General features: G+C 43.8%; 1 protein-coding gene across 1 annotated transcript in view; it reads right to left on the bottom strand.

Moving 5' to 3' along the window:
• Positions 1-2,002: 2,002 nt before the first annotated feature.
• The window catches only part of plcb3 (phospholipase C, beta 3 (phosphatidylinositol-specific)), a 46,120-nt gene continuing 26,295 nt past the window's right edge, over positions 2,003-21,827 (bottom strand). The window contains exons 3-34 of the mRNA XM_080518722.1: positions 18,188-18,256; positions 16,131-16,265; positions 15,696-15,775; positions 15,551-15,604; positions 15,273-15,345; positions 14,365-14,465; positions 14,103-14,269; positions 13,649-13,795; positions 13,389-13,546; positions 12,882-12,964; positions 12,479-12,563; positions 11,553-11,703; positions 11,132-11,233; positions 10,933-11,006; positions 10,751-10,847; positions 10,463-10,547; positions 9,670-9,794; positions 9,314-9,468; positions 9,068-9,229; positions 8,876-8,975; positions 8,650-8,754; positions 7,210-7,304; positions 6,727-6,862; positions 5,984-6,025; positions 5,738-5,847; positions 5,530-5,639; positions 4,696-4,855; positions 4,417-4,493; positions 4,129-4,218; positions 3,485-3,542; positions 3,186-3,272; positions 2,003-2,449 (exon numbers count right to left, since the gene is read on the bottom strand). Coding sequence (XP_080374848.1) covers positions 2,138-2,449; positions 3,186-3,272; positions 3,485-3,542; positions 4,129-4,218; positions 4,417-4,493; positions 4,696-4,855; positions 5,530-5,639; positions 5,738-5,847; positions 5,984-6,025; positions 6,727-6,862; positions 7,210-7,304; positions 8,650-8,754; positions 8,876-8,975; positions 9,068-9,229; positions 9,314-9,468; positions 9,670-9,794; positions 10,463-10,547; positions 10,751-10,847; positions 10,933-11,006; positions 11,132-11,233; positions 11,553-11,703; positions 12,479-12,563; positions 12,882-12,964; positions 13,389-13,546; positions 13,649-13,795; positions 14,103-14,269; positions 14,365-14,465; positions 15,273-15,345; positions 15,551-15,604; positions 15,696-15,775; positions 16,131-16,265; positions 18,188-18,256 — 3,585 coding nt within the window. The 3' untranslated portion in view covers positions 2,003-2,137. The remainder of the gene's footprint in view (positions 2,450-3,185; positions 3,273-3,484; positions 3,543-4,128; positions 4,219-4,416; positions 4,494-4,695; positions 4,856-5,529; positions 5,640-5,737; positions 5,848-5,983; positions 6,026-6,726; positions 6,863-7,209; positions 7,305-8,649; positions 8,755-8,875; positions 8,976-9,067; positions 9,230-9,313; positions 9,469-9,669; positions 9,795-10,462; positions 10,548-10,750; positions 10,848-10,932; positions 11,007-11,131; positions 11,234-11,552; positions 11,704-12,478; positions 12,564-12,881; positions 12,965-13,388; positions 13,547-13,648; positions 13,796-14,102; positions 14,270-14,364; positions 14,466-15,272; positions 15,346-15,550; positions 15,605-15,695; positions 15,776-16,130; positions 16,266-18,187; positions 18,257-21,827) is intronic.

Below are 21,827 nucleotides of genomic sequence, written 5' to 3'. Positions count from 1 at the left end.
ATGTTTTCCTCTCTGACATCCATCCTTCAGCAGCACTTGTGGTCAGTAGTAAAATTCACATACATCTAAACATCAACACAGAACGCAAACACACAGTACCGTCATTATACCCCTCAATGTGGACAAGTTAAAAAAAAAAAAAAAACAGGGAAAAAAAAAAAAAAGACAGCTGCAGTAAGATTTAAGGGGATTAGGGGGAATAAATACAGCAAAGCTTTGGTAGAGACAAAAAAAGACATTTAACTTAATGTACCATTAGAAATCCCACATTCAATATTTGACTGGAGTGGAGATCCGACGCTGGAGGAAGTAAAATACACCTATTTCAGCCTAACTGATATTTACATAAACTGCTTCTATGTTTGTCGTGTAGAGAAAAAGAAATTGATGCCTTGTTCCCGGCTTCGGTGAAGCTAAAGCAACAGAAAATACTTAAAATCGACATAAGAGTGACGGATACAGGAGAGGGATGTGTTCTTGAGCGTTTTCCACTTTAAAAAAAAAAAACAAATAATAAAGGCAAGTGCATTTTCACATCAAGCTGTCATAGTGCAGCTTCAAGAGGACTGTCTCATACAGTAGTGTTGCTAATTTAGCATCTGATGTCCCTCTCTGGGCTGACAAACTGGGCGCACGCACGCACGCACGCACGCACGCACGCACGCACGCACGCACGCACGCACGCACGCACGCACACACACACACACACACACACACACACACACACACACACACACACACACACACACACACACACACACACACACACACACACACACACACACACACACACACACACACACACACACACACACACACACACACACACACACACACACACACACACACACACACACACACACACACACACACACACAGGGAGCAGTGTCTTTCCATTAAGCAGAAAGTTTTACTGTTCCCAAATGCAGATTCCTCATCAAGAGATTAACGAGTGACTGCATGCATGGGCATACATCCCCGTGGAGTTTTAAATCTCCATTTATTAAAAACAACAACAAAGAAAATGTAATATCATATATGTGTTGAGAGCTGTCCTTGTTGAGTGTGTGTTGTTTTTTTCAGACAGGGAGTAGATTGGATGAGATGAGGATTTTAGAGACTTTGGGCCTCTGAACCAATAAACTGCATCCGTGCGAGTGTGTGTCGGCGTCTGTGTGTGTGTGTGTGTGTGTGTGTGTTTCCAGATTTAGAGGGCGAAAGCATCACGTCACTTAAACCTTCACTCACAAACCTACGCGCTCATAATTTGTGGCCAGATGGACGCAGGATGACCCCGCAAACCTCACGCTATGATTTGATTGCAGGTCGGAGGCCAGGCGCTGTGTATCCAACAATGATGCAGCAAATCCCGTGTGTGTGTGTGTGTGTGTGTGTGTGTGTGTGTGTGTGTGTGTGTGTGTGTGTGTGTGTGTGTGTGTGTGTGTGTGTGTGTGTGTGTGTGTGTGTGTGTGTGTGTATATAACAGGATTATCAGAGGGAATGAACACATCGAGCAAAACCATCAATTAAAAGTCAAAAGGTTGAGGCAGCAGCACCGCTTGCTGGTCAACCACTGTAATTACATCTTAAAAACCAAGATAATACCTTTTTTTTTTCCTTTTTCTTTAAAAAAGTCGGGACTAAAATCTACCCTCTTTGTTCATGTTCCCTCTTCATGCTATTATTGTTGATTCCTTTCCTTTAAATTCTTAAACATTCATGGTCATGCTGCAGTTTTCCCACAGTTTAAAGTTCTCCCCAAAAAGGCAAATAAAAAAAAAGCTTTTAAAAGTTTGCGTTCCGACAGAAAAAAAAAAATCCCCCGCAAAGCTTGGTGGAACAAACACAAATAGTAAATCTGCAAGAAAATAAACGGGAAGGATACGACAATAAAAAGAAGGTGAAGGTTGGTTTGCTTTTTTTTCTAAATACGGGTTATGATTCAGAAGAATCCTCTAATAAGAGCAAAATTTTAAAAAAATGTACAGCTCCTTGGACAACAACAAAACAGTCGGTAATAAAAAAAAAAAAAAAAAACCCAATAAAATGAGTAAATCTCTATTATTACTATCCCACATTATATTCATTACAGACCCCCTGTTGAATGTGTGTGTTCTCCTTTGTGCAAGCGAACGTTTCAGCCGAACGACACCTCGCCCTCCGACAGGACGGGGGTGGTGGACGACGACGTGGAGTCGGCCAGCGAGGCGGTGCTATTGTCCATGCTGGTGTTCCATGAGCTCCGACTGGGCGTGGAGGGGTACGACGGCGTGGAGCAGTTGGAGGGCGGGCCCGAGCCCGAGCCGGGGCTGCTGTGGTTGGACCTGGACGAGAAGAGCGCGTCCCAGCTCAGACCTTTGTTCTGGAGCTCCAGCTGAAGGTGCTGGCAGATTTCCTCCGGCAGCCGGCGGTGCTCCTCGTCCAGCTCCCGCTGCAGCCGAGTCTCCAGCTGCACAGGAGGGGAAACGTCACGCTCAACCACCGAGTGACATGCAAACTAAAAAAACATACAAATCATGTTGTTTGCATTGGCGACTGTTATTACAATGTGACCAGATGGGAATAAAAACAAGGCTAATCGTAACTAATAGAGTGACCTTGGTTAGAGAGCATTATTGTGACAGAAAAAATGATTACAAATTAAAATGTTCCCACTTTTTGTGCTGAATTTAGGCAGTTCGAGGAAGGAGAGGTTTCAGAGTTTCAAAAATCACGATTTCGATCCCTCCTAAAAGTGTCGGAACAGTGAGCGAAATCCCTTAATTTGGGCTGAAAACATCAATTAGTATGATAAAGGGATCACATCTCAGCTTTTATTCCCACTTATTTACATCTGGATCTGACACACGGTGCAGAAGATGGTGCCTTCCGCCTTTTTGGTAACTGCAAGCAAAGTTTTTGGCAACTAAATATAAAATGTCATGAATTGAATTAAGAATTGATTTTTAAAACTTTTGTACAAGTTGCCAATGATGTATTTTGGGCTTATTGGCCTTACATATTTGAATCATACCTACATTTTCATTAAATCCACAAGTCTTAATTTCTTTCATAGAAAAGTTAAAGACCAGTGTAGTAAGTAAAGCAGTGCAGAATACGGCCGGCTGGTTATGAACAGCCGTTGTTCGTGTTTCTTGGTACATTTGCACTGCGTTTTGCGTCAGACCAGTGTTGCCGGGGCTCACCAGTGGAAGCTCCTCGTCGATGTGCTGCAGAACGTCCCGATGCCTCAGAGCGAGCTTCTCCTGCCTCTTGATCTGCTCGTCCTCCAGCTGCAGAAACAGTAACGAGATCGATGTACGACGGTCTGTGGATTTAATTTGCACTCTGCGTCGGAACATAGTTGAGAGCCAAAGGGGGACGGTGACGTCGAGGGTTGTGTTACAGCCAGACAGATTGGATAAAGAATCTCTCGGGGGAAATGTTCAGCTGTCGTATAAAAGCTTCGGGAGGGAATTTATTTTTTTTGTGTGTGTGTACTTACCCCGCGAATTAAAGAGACAGAATCCTGAATGTGTTTCCTGTTGATCTCCGCCAGCTCTCTAGAGAGAGGAAAAAGAAATAAACACAGGCGTGGTGAGGAGAAGAAAAGAATTATGGATTAAATATCTTTCCTTAAAAAAAAAAAACAGAAAAAGGCGGCTGAAATCTAATAATGGTCCGACCCTCTAGGCATATGGCTGGTGAGTGTGTGGAAATGATGCTAATTAGATATAGAGATACACAGTGGTAATGTCTCTAATATGAATTTGTGAGTTTATCTATGAAATGTAATTCAGCTTCACGGCGTCTTTTTATTTGTGAGTGAGCCAGGCCAGTAAACTAACGCCACAAATTTTATTGGTCACAAGCAAATGTTTCCCTTTATTTTCATGCAAAAACAAGACATGAAACTGTGTCTGGTAATAAATAGATCTATAAAATAGACATTCATTTCAGTAGGGCTTGATCACAATTCGGATCCCCGGAGAGTTAAAATTAACTTTTTTTGGCCACGACAATGTACCTTCAGAATAAGAGCTGCTGCAGAAAACCATGATTGTGACTGAACATTGCTGCATTTTTTATAACTGCTGAATTTAAGAAGAGACATCTGTCAACCGACGAAGCAGAACGGAAGGTTCTTACGTCTCAGCCTTGTCTTTGTCGCGGGTCTTGGCCTCACTGATGCTGTTCTGTCGTTTCCTGTCCTGGATCTTCTGGAGCTCCTTCTTCTCCCTGCAGTCACAGCCCAACCATGACATTCACAAAAAAAAAAAAAAAAAGGGGGGGGACACATTGCAAAACTTTGGAAGAGGAAACTTTATCATCTCATTATCATGAGTCAAAACCAAGAAGCCATGATGGCAGTGGCTTCTGACCTCGGTCCCGACCGCTTCCCTAATTGGCGGGGCAAGGTCAGACGGCTGTACTTACTTCTCGCACGTTTCCCTGAGCTTCTTCAGCTGAGCTGCTTGGCATTCAAGCGCCGTTTCCTTCAACTTCTGGAAGGCCTGCGTACACACCGCGGCAGACATTGACCAGTCAGCGAGCCGTCGTGCAGGCGGAGGAGCCACAAAGTTTCTCAGAGGTCAGTCGTTTGTGGGTATTTAATAATTCATGGGAGGTGGATGAAGTGACTTTGAGAACGGCTGCTGCGGTGACCCTCGGATTTACAGTAAGCGTGTGTGTGTGTGTGTGCGTGTGTGTGTTCACCTCTTTCAGGTGTTCCTGCTGCTTCGCTCTTTCCAGCAGGTGAAGATCTCGCCGAAGTTTCAGGAGCTCCTTCATCTGCCACTCCTGCAAATGGACCGTCTGCGTCTCGAGCTCCTTGTCTAGTTTAATCAGCTCGCTCTGCACCGCCTCCTGCGGCTCGCTGAGGAACACAACGAAGCCGAGTTCACTCAGAACAGCCTTCTGCACTTAAACAAGGAGCTTCACGCCACCATCCGCCAATTCTTTTCACGAGACTCTTTACAGTATCTTACGGCCATCTGGTCCTACTTATTTCCAAGTCATCTTTATATTAGGCTCCATTTACATGTGTCACTTTCTGAATTTCACCGGCGGAGGTTGTGAGCAAGGCAGAGGAGTGACGTTTCTGACAGGGGGGTGGGAATAATATCTCGAAAGAGCTATTTTGGCCTTCAATAACTCACGCCACCGTCAGTCATCAAGCAGAGAGCAACATCGTGCAGTTAAATGTATTTTAACACTCAATTTTATGTGATTAATGTCAGTGTAGCAACTAGTATTCCTATAAAAACATCTAACATTACACAGTCTGTCGTTTTACTGTGAAAGCTTCAAACAGGGACCCCAAATGCAAATTATCTCCAGTTTTTTTGGGATAAGATGGATCTTTGTTGTATTCCTACATTTCTGCACAATGAAATTTAGACTGACAACTATCTCAGCAGCATTTGCCTAAAAACAATAGCATGTGGACAAAAGCAGCGGCATTTTATTTACATTTTACTAGATATTTGTTGGATATCTAGTGCCTTTTCAGAGTGACATCTCGCCGACGCGCTATAAACTCATTCTTACTTTTTCCTGACGCTGCGTTTGAGGTGTTTCTCCATCTGACTGCGTCTTCTCTGGGTGTCGGACTGAAGCTGGCTGCTCCGGCTCTTCTGGTTCTTACTCAGATTCCATACCTACATAAATAAAATAAAACACCACACGTGAGCATTTTAATGGCTTTAATGCATGAATTGCCAGCAGAATTGTTTTGGGGTTTTTTTCTCTTCTGTACCTTCTTCAGATGTTTCTTCCGCATCTCTTTGAGTTCTTTGCTCTGTTTCTTCAACAGCTTCAAATAACCCTTCTGTTGCCTGAGGTCGTCCGCAGACTGCACTTGGACGTCTGCGAAAGAGAACGAGGGAGAGAGAGAGAGAAAAAAAACAACTCAATAAATCTTCTCTGAGCTTGTGCAGCTTACAAAGATGAACATAAGAAATGGAGTGGACACATTTCACTGCACACGCTGCCGTGACCTTACCTCCGAGAACAGTGGCTATGAGGTCCTCCCTCGGAGTTTGTGCTACAAGCATAAACACAGAAGCAGACACAACGTACGCGTGAGATGGACGATGGACAAAAGAGCTGGACACAACTGACAAACACTCGCTTTTGCTTTGTGTGGCGAAAGAAGGACAGATGATGAGGAGAAATACAACTGGATTCCTGCAAAAGCCAAACTTCAATTTAAAATAACCCACAAATAAAACAGCAACAGCCTGTTTAGACTTTTGATTCCATTTTCTAACACAGGATAATGCCTGTAATCACACATAATGAAGCAGTGAGCACAAAACTGTGTGTATTGGTTATTTCTGTCAAATGCTGTCTTCATGGTCAGGTCAATGTAGTCTCACTTCCTGTACCTTAACGTAATACTGACATACTGACGATAGTTCGCGATAAATTCAGCCACTCTGAAAGGCCAACATGCCAACTTTTCCGTGGACAGAAACTCTATAGACGAGAAAGTTGGGCAAACGGAGCCTCCAGCAAAGTAGAAGCCTCACAATTTAACGCTCACATACTGTTCTTCATGCTTTCACAGTGTGATGTGTGTCAGTTTTAACAAACATGAGCCTCAACCACCATTTCTCTCTGTATGTGGCTCAGTCAACAAGTGTATTTTGCATCACTTTGGGAAAACTCGAAGGTATTTAAACCGTGTGTGTGGTTTGTGAGGATCGGTGTGGTAATGTATTCAACGTGTGTGTGTGTGTTTACCTGGTGCGGGAAGCTTGCGGATGTCTGGGGGTTCATCCGATAAGCACGGGGGTAGAGGCTGGAAGGGCGAGGAGGGCAAACCTGGATTGTTGCAACCGTCTACCTTGATCTCTCCATCTTTGGGGTTGGGGACGTGCTGCATGAAAAATAGGATGCACAATCAGAAGAAATAAACTAAAATAACCGAGTACAGGGAGGTACCGGAAGAATTCAGGGTGTGGGTGAAGTCTGTCTTCACACACACACACACACACACACACACACACACACACACACACACACACACACACACACACACACACACACACACACACACACACACACACACACACACACACACACACACACACACACACACACACACACACACACACACACACACACACACACACACACACACACACACACACACACACACACACAGGTTTTGACCTTAGAGCAAATTAACAAGCCGCCTGTTCTGAACAGACACACGTGTCTCACCTCACTGTTGTCCTCGATGAGAACAGCCAGCTGAGTCTCTCGCTTGTGCAACTGATTGATGTGTTTAATTGGGTTGATCAAAGCCTCGGCGTACTCTGTGAACACACACACACACGTGTTGGAATGGAGGCTCTTTCTGTTGGGAGTCATGTTCTCACTGGGTGGAAACGAGAATCGTTTCAGTTCCCTGAACTCGAGAGGAACTGCTTCCATCCCTGCTCTTGGTACTTTTCCATGCAGCTCATAAAGAGACGGAGTAACAATGATAAAGGCTTCAGTTACGCGGTGTGACTGGAAACGGAGGATGAGAAAACGGCATGTTGTAGCACTCTGGCCTCACAGATGGTTTGATAGCCTCAAAAGAGCCACCGTCTTCCCTGTGCTTAAGAAGTAGAACCCGGCCAGTCCAGATGACTGTCGTCCTGTGGCCGTCACACCGGTGCTGATGAAATGATTGGACTTGGACCCCCTACAGTTTGCCTATAAGGCAAAACGTTCCACAGAAGATGCCGTCACCACCACTCTCCCGACGGCAGAGTCCTCTTCGTTGGCTTCAGCTCTGCCTTCGATACCATCAGTCCACAACAGCTTGTGGAGAAGCTGAGGTCACTGAATGAATATGGACATCGGCATCTGCAACTGGGTCCTCAGAGCCAGTGAGATTATCGGTGCCCCACTCCCATCAGCAGGGCAGCAGCAGTCATCAAGGACAACTCACCACCCTTCTCATGGACCGTTTTCCCTGCTTCCCTCCGGAAAAAGATACCGGAGCATCCGGTGCAGGACCACCAGCATCCTACATAGGTTCTTCCCCCCGGCAGTGAGAGCACTGAATGAACAATGAAAAATGGCCACTAAGAACTGTCTGCACTTTGGTCTGTTCAATTTGATGTCCTGATTTTATGCTCGTCTTAACTGACGAATCCACTATTTTACTTCTAATTTTATTCTTAATCTGCGTGTACTCTTTTATATATTTATTCCCTGTTTTAACACTTTGCTTTTAACCAAGGAGTACACCATTTCATTTTTCTTGTACTCAGCACAATTTAAATGACAAATGAAAAAATCTTGAATGTCGTATAATCGTAACGTGTGTAGTTTCATATACCACAGTCGTAATGACCACAACAGCTATTCCTTATTTGACCATGGAGGCAGTAAAACTATTTAGATTATGAGCAACATTGATTTACATATATTTGCAATTTAAAAAACAAAAAAACAAAAACATTCTGAAGTAAAAAAAAAAACACATTTGTCTCACATAGGATTGACCAGTAAATATGCAGATATAGTAATAGTGTGAATATGTGAGGGATTACTTTTTGTCTTTTGCTGGCAGACATCGGGAACCTTAGTTGGCGAAAACTGTTAACAAGAACCACGTTGGTACAAACCAGTAACAACAAAAGAAAGAAAATGATTGTGGGTTCCTACCCTGGTGTTCATTGGGGATGTAGTCCTGAGCTTCAGTGCAGACCAATAAGGAGGGCAGCAGGAGGGGCTGGTTCAGCTCATTCTTCAGGTTGATGTAGTGGTATCCTGAACGAAAGACACAATAGGAAGTGAACGATGGACCTTTGGCGCTGGGCGGCAAAAACATCAGACCAGGAATGACGTTCCCATCGATCTTCCCGGGTTAAATCGGTTGACGTGTATTTACCGGGTCTGACAGCAGACACGGGGAGGATTCGATGGCCTATGAACTTTCCGTTTTCCTCAAACACGGCTATCCTCAGAGAGGCCAGAGTAGGAAGGACCACCTGCAGACACCATGGGGGGGGGAGTTTAACAGTGCGGACAATTAATGGAAATGATGAAAATCTGAGCGCCACATGGCCCCAGTCACGGCTACCTTGTTGAAAACAAACGTCTCATCGTCCCACACCGGGTCCAGCGAGTTCCCATTGGATGGTTTGGTTCTGTATTTCCTCTTCGTGTCGGCAGGAAGTCCAAAGATGTCCACCTCGACGAACACACCCACTTTCTTATCCGTCAGAAACTGGCCTGAGATCACCTGCGGGAGGTTCAAATGTGCTTGTGTGTTATGAAAGATCCGAAATGCTGCAATTCATTTACACATAAGTCGTCATGTACTCACTTTAATTTTAATTGTGTTGGCAACAATCCCATCCACCGTGTCCTCTGTAAACGGGTCAAAGTGTTTGTCCGTTCTTCTCATGAACTCTGGCTTTAGCAGGTAGCCGCTGCGGCCATTGTACTCAAACACGCCCATGTTCAGCTGCATGGGAAGGTCTGAGAGAAGAGGAGGAGGAGGAAGGGGAAAATAAACTTCACGATCATCCTTTTCAAAACTCCTGATTCTGTTACTTCAGTGTCTATTTTGTCTTCAGTTTAACCGCACAGTGACCCATCATCACTACAACGTTTTACAAAACCCAAATGGCATAAATATACAGATTTTTCTTTCTTTCTTTTTTTTTTTTGAATGCTCACCAAGAGTCTGGAAGTTTAGCGCCGCCATCTGACAGCCGGCGTTCCAGAAGACCTGAGGCATGTAGTTGGAGCTGTCCACCCTCGTCCCTTTGGGATAAATCCTACTCAGCTGGTTCTTATTGTACCTGCACAGTGCTGTTAAAGACTCACACGCTCTTCGAATTTTATACAAAAAATTGTTAGAAGTTGAACTTTGATGGCCATTCACTTTTTTGAGCCATTTTAACATTTCTGATAATTTTTAAGGTCAAAAGATTCAGTTCAACATCAAAACATGACCAAAAAACAAAAACAAAATGTGCAATGTTGTATGGATAAAGCAAGCAAAAAACGGCTAAACCTTTACACAGGAAAAATAGCATGACAAACAAATTGTAATTATGAAGACTTTGTTAGATAAACATACTACATTATCATAGCCTTTAATATACATTTCTTCTCAGAAGATCTGTTCTTTAAGTTGAAAACACTTCAGTAAATGGACAATGTTGCAGCCCAATTTTAACAGCGTAACTAAGAGCTATATTTTAAAAAAAAGAAGAAGGAAGAAGGGAAATTTGAGGGTAAAAAGTAAAACCAATTGCCAGAAAGATTACTACTCAGAGTAGAAGATAAATGACTACTTAGCCACTGTAATCATGTAAGTGTACCTTGTTACCTCCCACATCTGCTTGCTGGATTGTAATTGTTTTTTTTCTGTCTTCCTACATAGCTACAGCAGCACGCAGATCAAAGAAAGTCAGCGACTAACCGAGAATGTTTTAAAATGGTTGTTTCGACACTCCAAGGATACTCGACAAACTCGATCGGGGAATTCTTCAACGTGTCCATGCCTTTAGTTTCCACGAAGGACGACATCTCATAGAACTTTCTCCTTTCTGGACGACGAAACGAAAGCAGGAGAAAAAAAAAAAAAAGAAAGTCAGAAAACAATGGCAGAGCTGCCGTTTCGTGTTTAAGTAAGTCCACACTGACAATCCATCCAGCTCATGTGCCGCAAAGTAAAGTTACTTTTGGAGGCTTGTCTGCCGCCCCCTCGCATGCCATCTTTCTCTGTCCACCTCTTCCATCCATCACTTACTAGTTGCCACCTCGAAGCTCTTGAATTTGACGGGTTCGATGTAGTTGACGAGAGTCGACATCTCCTCTGTGGCGTTCACCTCGCTGCTGGCGGTGCCCTGGGGGGAGGCAGATACCGCCGCTCCATCAATCAGCCCATCAGCCAGTCAAAACAAGCCGCCGGCCCGCCGCGACGGCGCCTACCTCGTCAGTGTTTGGCTTTTTCAACTCCGTCACGGGCTCATCCTCTTCTTCCTCCTCACTCTCTCCTTCACCCCCTGGCAGGAAGTGACAGGGAGAAGAAGAAGAAGAAGAAGAAAAAAAAAAAAAACAGCTCAAAAATGAGAAAGTGAAACATGTTGGCTTCGTTCTACTCGGTCATGACGTTGTTCTTCAAACCCACCAAGTGATTTGCGAGGCTCTGAGTATTTCATCATGTTGTCCGCCAGCTTTTCCTCGCCGTTGGACATGTGGTGGACTCCATCGTGCCGCGTCAGAGGGCAGTCTGCGAAGACGGCATCCTTTCATGGTAAATCTGCGCACCGTTTCAATAACCTGGGAGGTGCTTTGTGATCAATTCTGAACTATACGGGTTGCAAACTTGAACAAATTCCGACTGTTTAAAATAAATGACTTGCTTTTTAAAAAAGCCTCCACAAAGAAACTAAAGATGACAAAGAATTTGATTTTTGCACACCAGCAATTATGTGCACTCACAATATTCCCCAAAAAATAAGAAGTGGAAAGAAATAAAAACCCCAGCCTAAAATAAAGTTAAGTCTTGTCCTGAGCAGCGCTGCAGGAGCAGCAGGTGTGTTACACACCGTTATTGGGCGAGGACTGATCCCCGTGGTCTTTGCGCCGTATGCTGCCGCCCGTCTCCGAAGGTCGATGGTGGTGATGCTTCTTCTTGTTCTTAATGAGGATCTTCCCCATCATCTCCTGAGGCGAGGGCAACGCCTGACCTGGGATCAGCTAGACACACGCACACACACACACAAACCAGCAGTCACATTCCCTATTCTCTGTATGAGCACGAGTCCCCGAAGCAACGTTAAGTTTCTTGTGAGGACACTAATCAAACCGCTTCATTTCTGATCCTCTTTTTTTAACCTGAAATGATCGTTGATGGACAGATGTGTCACGTAAGCTGTAATGTGGGATGAGTCTACTCCTAAGAACAGTGTGTTCTGCAGGGAAATCAATGCACCATGAGATATCAGCAAATCCCTAAAGTTTTATCAGCATCACGACTTTAAGTAGAAATGTATTCTTGTTCTTCCCCCGAAGGACGAGGAAGGAGACGATGTTAAAACAAATATAGTTTCAACCAAAAAAAAGCCATAAAATCTCTTTTCTATGTGTCTGCATATTATTGTTATGAGCGTACAGCTTTCCTTTCGCTTCCTTTTATTCCCTCCTCAGGTGGTACTTTTTGCATTTGGCATCAACTTCTGCCTTTTTTTTTTTCACAGTGTAATAAAGCATTAAAGGAAAGATTACTTTCCTATGCGTGGGCGTCTTAAAATCCAGGTTGCACAGAAAATAAAGTGTGAGGAGGACAGGGGAAGTGACAAATCTCCTCCAGCTAGGAGAGAGGAGTTTTTTTCTTTCTCCGTCTCTTGAACCATGTAAGATAATCTCACTGCATTGCAGTGCAATTTTTTTTTTTTCATTACTTATAGAATTGAGCTTTTTTTTTTTCCCTTCTTTTTTTTTTTTAAATGTGTTTATCAGTAATCCGTCTTACCGGATACTTTTCCAGTGGGTCGATGAGCAGAGCGTCTCCAAAGATGGTCCTGCAGTATTCGGCCATCTTGGCCTGCTGCTTGGATCTGATGGGACAGAAACGCGGGTGAGTTTGTGCTTCGCCGGTACTTTCCTTCTCGGCTGCAACATTTCACCTGATGCATCTTGCCTGGTATTAAACCGACTCAATCAAAGTGGATGTTTGTTAGCGAGAGTTTACTGGCCACTATAAGTGGATGTTAACAAAGGATTTTCTTCCCACAGTAGTAAACCAAGACATTTTGCAGAACGTCTATAGAAAACTGCATCAATGTCACGTATGAGTCGACATGAAATAATCATAGCTGCTCACAAAAAAAAAAAAAAAATCAAGCTTTCCCAATATTTCTCCAGACACAACTTACGAATCTACGTGGTTTTCAAAGGACAGGATGACGGGGTACGGTGAGGTCTTGAAGGCGCTCTCAGCTATTGCTTCAATCACCTCCTGCAGAACGAGAAGAGGGAGAAAAAAAAAGGAGGAAATGAAAAGCTGAACTAAATGACTCTGAACATGGTTTGACATTAAATTCTCATTTTTGTGCCTGCAGCGACGGAGCAGATCTTTGGTTCCCCCGGGCCGTTATGAAGCATAAAAGCCTTTTTCTTTTGAGATAATTATGTCAGGAAATAATTTTATTAAGCCCTTAACGACATTATGTGGTTATGAACTCACAATGCAAATCCTTGCTGCACAAAGGCTTTAATGTTAAAGAGATCCACCCACGAAATTTCATTTATATTCATTCTTCTACATTTAACGGATGGGGAAACAGTGTTTCCACATTCTTGGGGATGATTAAAGATAATTGATCTGCCGACACTAAAGCATTTCCCGGGGATGTAAACAAGATAACTGCAGTGACTTGCACCTTAAAGGAGATCTCGGTGGTCATGGTGAAGCCGTGGGTGATGTAGGGCTCCTCATCGGGCGGGCGGCCCTTCCAGCAGTCCAGCTCCACACAGCGGCAGCCGGTCAGCAGCACCTGCCTGTACATCTCCACCGACGACAGGCCGGTCAGCTGGCCCACTGACGAAGACACACAGGAGGAAGGGTGCAGGTTCACAATCGGTAGAAGAAGAAAAAAAAATGCAGTAATTGTTTGTGTGGAGTGTTGATGTGCCGCATCACCTGTGAGGTACGTGTTGTGTGAGGAGTTGATGAAGTAGTGAGACAGCGACTGGTTCATGTCGTCGATGATGTCCAGTCTCTCTGGAGGAGCGATGCCGTTTTCCTCTCCTCCGAGGTACCGACTGAAAGCCTGCAGGCTGATCTGGTCTGGAAGACGGACGCAAAGTAGGACAAGAGCGTGTGTGTGTGTGTGTGTATGTGCTCCAATTAGAAAACATCTCGATTCAAACCAAATCACACATTTAGACATTTGGCAATACATTGAACTGCAATGTTGATTATCTGCTATCTTGCTCCACCAGCAACGACCACAGACATGATCTTAAATACTGAAATGGACTCAGTATTCACATGTTTTTGACCAAGAATAATAAAAAGAACAAAAATCAAAGGAGTGAATATTTTTGCTTTTCATTCATTAAGCCGTGCACTTAAGACGTTGCATGTTATTGACCTCTTTCTAGTTGGCTGCTGTTGGTCTCGTATTTCTCCATGATCTGCCGGACCTGCTCCCGTTTCAAGGGGGGGTACAGCACCTCGTTCAGCCGAGAGTCCCGCTGCCTGCGGTTGATGAAGTCCATTAACTGGTCCAGAGAGATGAAGGGCTTCCTCTTAGAGCCGCTGGAGCAGAGGCGACAGCAAAGTCTGGTTATTATATCTGGATGAACAATTCTAGGGGCGGCCATAGTTCAGGATGAGCAGTTCCACCCCCATACCTTTCCTCGAAGATGCTCTGAATCTCAGGCCGGAGACACAGGCTGTCGAGGAACTTCTGGAAGGCCTCCCACGTGAAATCATCGGGCTTGATTCCCTCCGACTGCAGGACGATGGAACAGAGGCTGAGTTTATATCGAGTGCAAAGTTCTAATTCACAACGAGCAAACAGTTGTTGTTCACTGCACTCGTCCCATTTACACAGTTGATCTTTGAAGTGGCTCTAAATAGCCTGGAGGTTTGAATGTGACCGTTTGTCCTCCTGTGAGCGACTGCTGACCAGTTCATGGTGTCACTCGTCTTCACTCACTCCTGAGCTGGATACAGCGATACGAATAATGTATGAATGTGATTTACAGTAGGCGGTTGTCTGTCTTCCTTCTTAGAAACAGCAGGGGGCACCAGAGCACAGCGAGATGTGGAGAAACGCTGACAGCACAGATTATAGACGGTCTGCACTCTCTTTCAAACAGAAATGTCTTGTGACCGACTCGTTAAGACACAAGGAACCTTGTCTTTGGTCATTTACACAGCAGATACCATCAAAGGCTTTAAAAAAAATGTGACAGTGGCGAGCAGATTGTCTTGCAAACAGTCAATTCATTTAGTACTTTAACAAGCATGGAGGAAACTCCCAGGCTCAATTTCCCTAGTTGCTACTTTGTGTGCTTGATAGTTTGATGTAATCTCAGCGGGAAACACATCATATATGATCAATATGATGCAACCGCTTCCAGCAGTGATTACTGGTAATCGAAGGAAAGGCGTTCTGGAACAAAACCGACCACAACCATCGACTTTCGTTGCCTTCCGTACATCGAAACGGCAAACCAAGAATGTGAGTGAGTGCAGAGTCCCGGGGTCGAAGGAAGAGTTCACCCTACACCCCGTAGCTGTCGGTTCTGATTACCCGGTTATTGACAAGGCCGCATTGCTCCAGAGCCGTCTCCACGCGCTTTTTATCGGAAAACATCTTGAGGATGCTGGAAGACAGAAGTTTTAGATAATCAGTGATCCTGAAACTCTCAAACACAGATTTGAATACCTCAACGACTGGGCTGACACACACACACCCACACAGAAAGTGGAAGAGAGACAGAGAAGAGGAAAAGAAAGAAGAAGTGGTAAACTTTTGCACTTAAAATCCTGCCTAAAGTTTAAAGGCGAGAGGGCGACGGCGTGACTCACTTCTTCACGGGAATCTTCCCGTCCTGATTCACTTGCAGCTTTAACTTCGTGTACCTGAAAACCAGACCAGAGAACCCGCTTCAGGAGAAACCGTCAAAATAAGGGTGCGCGACGCCAAGACGAGACGTATACGGAAAGGCCTTACGCTTTGAAAAGGTAGGTGTTTCGTGACGCATTCTGGGAAAGTATGTTTGTGGCCAATTTGAACAGTTCGTCCGTCCAAATCTGGAAAGACACACACAGGCAGAAGAGCGAGAGAGATTATAAAACATGGCTGTTTGCCTGCTTATCTGATGTCCAAACGAAGCCAAACAGTTGCTATATACAGCGTAAAACACATACACATATATGCACACAAAGAGAGAGACCCCCCTTTACAACTCCTAAACACCAGCAACCCTGAATGTAAATACTGGAGAGTGTGTAAGCAACATATGGCAGAAGACGAACAGTCGACCAGGGTGGACCTAAGAAGAAAGGCCACGACGAAGGAAAGAGGGCGGCAGGACGATTGTAATGAATATATATGAAACCACTATGTAATAGGAGTAGATTATAGGATGGCGGTTTCCATGGTTACCTTTGCCGTGTCCTCCTGCATGGCCTGGAAGTTGAGGAACGAGGTGTTGACCAAGTCATTGCCATGGACGACAGTGACCAGCTTCCCTTCTACGTTCTCCTTCCCGAAGCCCAGCACGTCCCGCACCTTCGGCTCCTGACAAGCGACATTTGGACTTTATTTTTTAGTTGGAGCACACGTATGGCAGAAAACGACATAATGAAGTCAACGCCGGTTCGAGCACTGCGCAAACAAACTCTTGCTCATGTCTCCGTCTCCAGAGAACAGTAAATGTGACGCATGTGGTGCAGCTCGCTGATCTAATTAGCCAAAGGACTCTTTCCTCCTTTCAGGCTCGGCCTCTCTATCCAACCGCCAGCTCTCCTTCACACGCGGTGTCTTTCTTGTCAATTAGCGATCACTCTCGCCTCATCATGCCCCTCTTCCATTTCGATTAGAGAAATTAGCCAGAGTGACTGTTGATGAAGAGATATGCTGCGGTGGAAGCAGTAAACGGAATGTCCAACGAGGAAGAGCTGGAAAGATTACTTCTATATCACTTTGTATAATATAAAGCACAGAGCAGCCGGTAATTGTGCTCTATAACAATATATCAGGGTTTTCCTACGATTACACCAAGAGACCCAGAATCTCGATAATAGAGCCAGAAAAGGTAAGATACCAGTCGTTGCAAATGTCTATATTGTGTCCTCCAAGATCATTTCAGCAGTAACAAAAGTTATTATTAAAAGTCAGGGATGGTGGACTTATATGCTATATTCTATATACTCATATGCTGAATTTAAAGCAACCAGGTAGCAATAAGAAAACATTGGAGCCAAAAAAAAAGGTCCATAGGACACAATCTAAAATTGACAACTTGTTTAATGGAAAACAACAAACTCCATGTTTCCAAATCAAGTTTATTAAATCAGCATGTATGAAGTACATATTTTTCACTTCATAAATCCTATCAACAGGACGGCTTTCATACTTGACACTTATTAGGTTCAAATGAGGTTCAAACTGACCTTATTTGCCCGATCATACAGTCTGTGAAAGAAGTCATTCATTTACTTTTTAAATTGGCTTGCAGGCTAAAAGAATAAGAATCCGAAACGAACACTGAAATTTGTGGCTTAAACAGCATGTTCTGCATAGACAATAAATAGTAAAAAAAAAAATATGCCAATATAAGCAGTTGTACTCTATTTTTAATACTACGATGCATATACAGGCCGCACTTTGTGAATAAATGCTAGTTTAAATGAAGTCGTTTGGCTCGTGGGCCTTTCCGCTGTTTGTGTTATTTACATGGTATCACGGTGTATCTGTCTGTGTGTGTTTTCTCATGGTACTCCGGTTTCCTCCCACAGTCCAAAAAACAAACAACTGAGGCTACCTGGCGACTATAAATTGAACTTAGGCGCAAGTAGAGACATTTACATATTTACTCAGGCTGCAAACCAATACTTAAAACGTTTTATGCAAAAAAAAACATCAGAACTGATGATGCAGTCGATACAAGAATAAACTTCAAGGAGGCTTATAGCAACATTTTGAACACGCATATTTCAAATATACATAATGCTAATAAATAAATAAATAAAATCCTTAATCCGCGTATCCCTGCAAATGCAAATGGACCTCATATCAAATAGGACTATCGTATAAATGCTTATAGTAATAAGAATCTGCTGCAGATACACTAACAGCGACTCAAAAGAAAGTGATTTACACGTCCACATGTTCCGACTGTTTGGCTACAAACATGGAGCTGATTTCTGTTTCAGATCTTACACAATGACTTCCTCAGCAACAGTCACCAGTTATATCACTTCCTGTCTGATAGTCCATCTGTCAGTGGGCTCATTGACGCGCCGTCATTCGCCCAGAGTGAAAACACACACACACACACGCATGCATGCATTCTCCATGCATACATCTTTTGGTGACAGTCACACTTGAGCATCACTTTTCTGGTCGGAGGACAAAGTTATCAACAGCAGGAGGTGACAGCTCGTTTCTGCCTCACACACACACACTCAGTCGCACACACACACACACACACCACCAACCTTTGGCTGTTTGGCGTACTTTCCCGTCCTGGTGTCCCTGATGGTGCTGATGTCAAGGACCTCAACCTCCTGGGAGACAAAAAAAAACAAAACACAGAAGAGATGTGTTAAAACATTAGGACATTAATATTTGATTAAAAAAAAAAAAAAAAAGTTATATTAATGAAACAAGTGTTGGTGAAAACAAATCAATATAAAATAAACACATATGCACATACTTTGAATGTATTTCACCATCATTTATTTTAAAAAAAAACCAATACATTGGCAGTTTTTTCATTTGTTTGTTTTGTTTTTTTACGTTATTAAACATGGGCGTTACCACTTGTTTCTAATACATTGCATATTCTTTTACGACGTACAATAATATAATTATTGTTTATGTTTATACACATCTTTTAATACAACAGAAAACAGTCAGTGCTAAATAAAACAGACTTTTAAACCAATGAATATAACAAATATTGTAAATTTTGACCACAGGGGATAAAAATCTTCTCAAGATAAACTTTTCTCTGCACTATTGTGAAACAAAAAACTGAACGTTAAATGATTTGCGCCTTCATTTCTGTGATAATGGTGATTCAACAAAACTAAGATTTACAAGCTGTAAAAATGAACGGTAGTATTTCATGCATCGGATACAGCAAATTTTTGGTTGATTCATGATTTTTCACTGGTCTGCTCTAAACGCAACGCCCGAGTCTGCTATAAAGAACTTTAAATGCCGATTACAAGTGAAATTTCATCTCTGGAGGGGGAGCGGTTAACCTCATTTTATAAACGTTACGCAAACGGAACGTGGCGAATTCCCCGATTTTCTTTTTGGTGCCGCCATAAAAGAGAATTCTGTTTTCTGAATAAGTATCATGTGGACTTGACACGACATTTTGCTCAGCTCTCCACCTTCATCAGTACCAATTGTGGACTCAAGTGTTTTGTTTTTTTGTCTTTCGTGAAGCGCTCATTAGAAAAATCTGGCGTGGTGAACATGGAAAACACACTTGATTAACAGGACGTTGTGGTAAAGGCATTGAGCTTTTTTACATTCAGCTTCACAGAGCCGCCGCCATGTCTGCAGACCGGAGCCCAAAATCTCCACAGAAGGCTCACAGCCCGACACACAACCCAGTTAAGGCTCGTAAAATTGGAAAGAGGAAGATTTTAATTGCGTTCGGATGGTGCGATTGAAAACTTCTTTGCGGTGCGTGTACAAACAGCTGGATTTGTAGAAATAAAACCGTCAACTGGAGGGGCAGGTGAAATGTGGGTGAAAGGAATCGACTCCAGCTTCATTGTTTACTGGAGTTTGCACTTTATGCAAAAAGCATCAAGGAACCAGCTGCTGGAGCAAAAAAAAAAAAAAATGTCTGCTTTCGAGTAGAAGAGAGAGGAGATGAAAAAAAGGTCTGTGCAGAAATTAATTCCTCGGGCTAAAAGCTTTTGCTCTGTCTAGCTTTTATCCTCCTTCTATTAAACAGCCTTTTATTTATCAGACTCCCGTGTTTCTCCAGACGAAAAAACACAACCGGAGACCGTCAAAGAAAAGCCATCAACAACTGGACACGTCTGTGGAGCATCTCTGCACGCCTGGTCCTGCAGCAGAAACACGTGTGCAAGCAAACACAACGTCTATTTACGTGAGATCATTAAGTGTGGGACTACGAATCATCAAATATTGACCGGTAGCAGTAAGAACCAGGAGGCGAGGAAGGGGACGAGGGGACGAAAACGGAGCGGGTGGGCAGGAGGAGGAGGAGGTCATAAACGGAGTCATAAACACAGAGGTGGATGCATCCACCCGCCTGTGTAAATATTTGTTTCGCCCCACGCTCGTTCCCGACGCTTTCAACTTCTTCTGTTCCGCTCGTCCTGCTCAATTTTCCCCGTTTGGGCCTTTTCTGTAACGTCTTCATTTGTGCACAATTTGCACTTTGGATCAGGCTGCAAAGTTTCCTTGTTCCTGCAGTTTCGTAAACATATTCCCCGACACGCTCACAAAGCCCCCGTCCCCCGCCTCAGTTTTCTTCATTTTCATTTCACTCCTGACTGATGTCGACGCGCCACAGCTCCTCCGATGGCTTGTGGCCAGTGGCGAGTGATAAAGGTCAGACCTGTTGGACCAATTGGATTAAACGCCGTCTGAAACTTTGTCCTCTGATTGGCCTGTGGAGAATAACTTAATTCCTGAGGGAATAAGGCACTTCTGGGTCTGTAGGACACACACACACACACACACACACACACACACACACACACACACACACACACACACACACACACAGTCTCCTCTCCCACAGGCCATGGCTTCATTCTGCCATCGCCATGGTGATTCCTCAGAGACCCCCAGTAATGAGACTACAAGTTAGTCGGCAGAGTGTGTGTGTCGACCAGTTCATATTTTCTTAGTCACTGATGTAAATCACACACTGCATACGACACACACCTTTTTATGTACATCAAATTCATTTTCATAAAGATTTACTTTAAACCGTAACTTCTACTTGACTAAACTTTACTTTCGTCTCCCTTCAAATCACTTGATTTCATTTTCATACCAATAATAGGTTCCCAAATACGAGTGACATCTGTGCGCACACACACACACACACACACACACACACACACACACACACACACACACACACACACACACACACACACACACACACACACACACACACACACACACACACACACACACACACACACACAACACACAGTGAATTTACAGTAATTCTGAGCGCACACATACTCGATATGCAGGTCCGGACTTGTGAAACATCCTGACCTGTTGAGCAAGACGGGGTGTGTTTTGATCGAGTGTGTAGGTGTGAGCATGCGAGTGCGGAAAAGCCTCACAGGCGAGCAGAGATCGCAGGCACGTCACCCGGATTCGGCCCCCCCACTTTGCCAGAAAGTACTCACTGGAGACGAGTACAAAAAGTGTCGTCATGTGATCTGGAAAGTGCACAGATGCAAAGTGTGGGGGGGGGGGGGGGGGGGGGGGAGTACAAATTTTTTTATTTTTTTAAAACAGCACTTTTGCCACATAGTTGTGTATCCGAGCGCATGACGAGGTGCTTGTGTCCGTGTGAAGGTCGGTCACGTCGGAGAGTGCATTCCTGACATATTCCGGCCTTCTGCTCAGTTAGCATGTGTACATCTGTGTGGGATTCAGTGTGTAATATTTAGCTAGCGAGGGCAGCTGCAGCGCTCCATTCATCTTCCTGCGCTCAGTCCAAACACAACTTGCTCCATCTATCACCTCGGTCTCAGCTGCAGTGTCATTACTGCTCCAAACGAGTGTGGGTGAGACTCCTCCAGGACTCATGTCCTGTGCTATAACTCACTGAAATGTACTCTTTTTTTTTTTTTTTTTTTGCAAAGGCTCCAGTGAACATATCTACATCAGTGATTTCCTACATTTCCCAGAATGCACTTTCATACTCTATACACAGCCCTGTTGCTATTATATAGAGCATATTCCCCTCAACATAATTAATGTAACTTCACCTAAATGTAATGAATCGATTTGAAACCAAAGTTTCACCGCAGCAATAATACAGCTGTGTGCACATCAGGACACACCCAATTGTAGAAGACAATAAATACAAACAAGTAGATTGTCTTTCTGTAC

This window comes from Blennius ocellaris (genome assembly GCF_963422515.1).
Source record: "Blennius ocellaris genome assembly, chromosome: 23".
Taxonomy (NCBI): domain Eukaryota; kingdom Metazoa; phylum Chordata; class Actinopteri; order Blenniiformes; family Blenniidae; genus Blennius; species Blennius ocellaris.
This window is presented reverse-complemented; position numbering and strand designations above follow the sequence as displayed.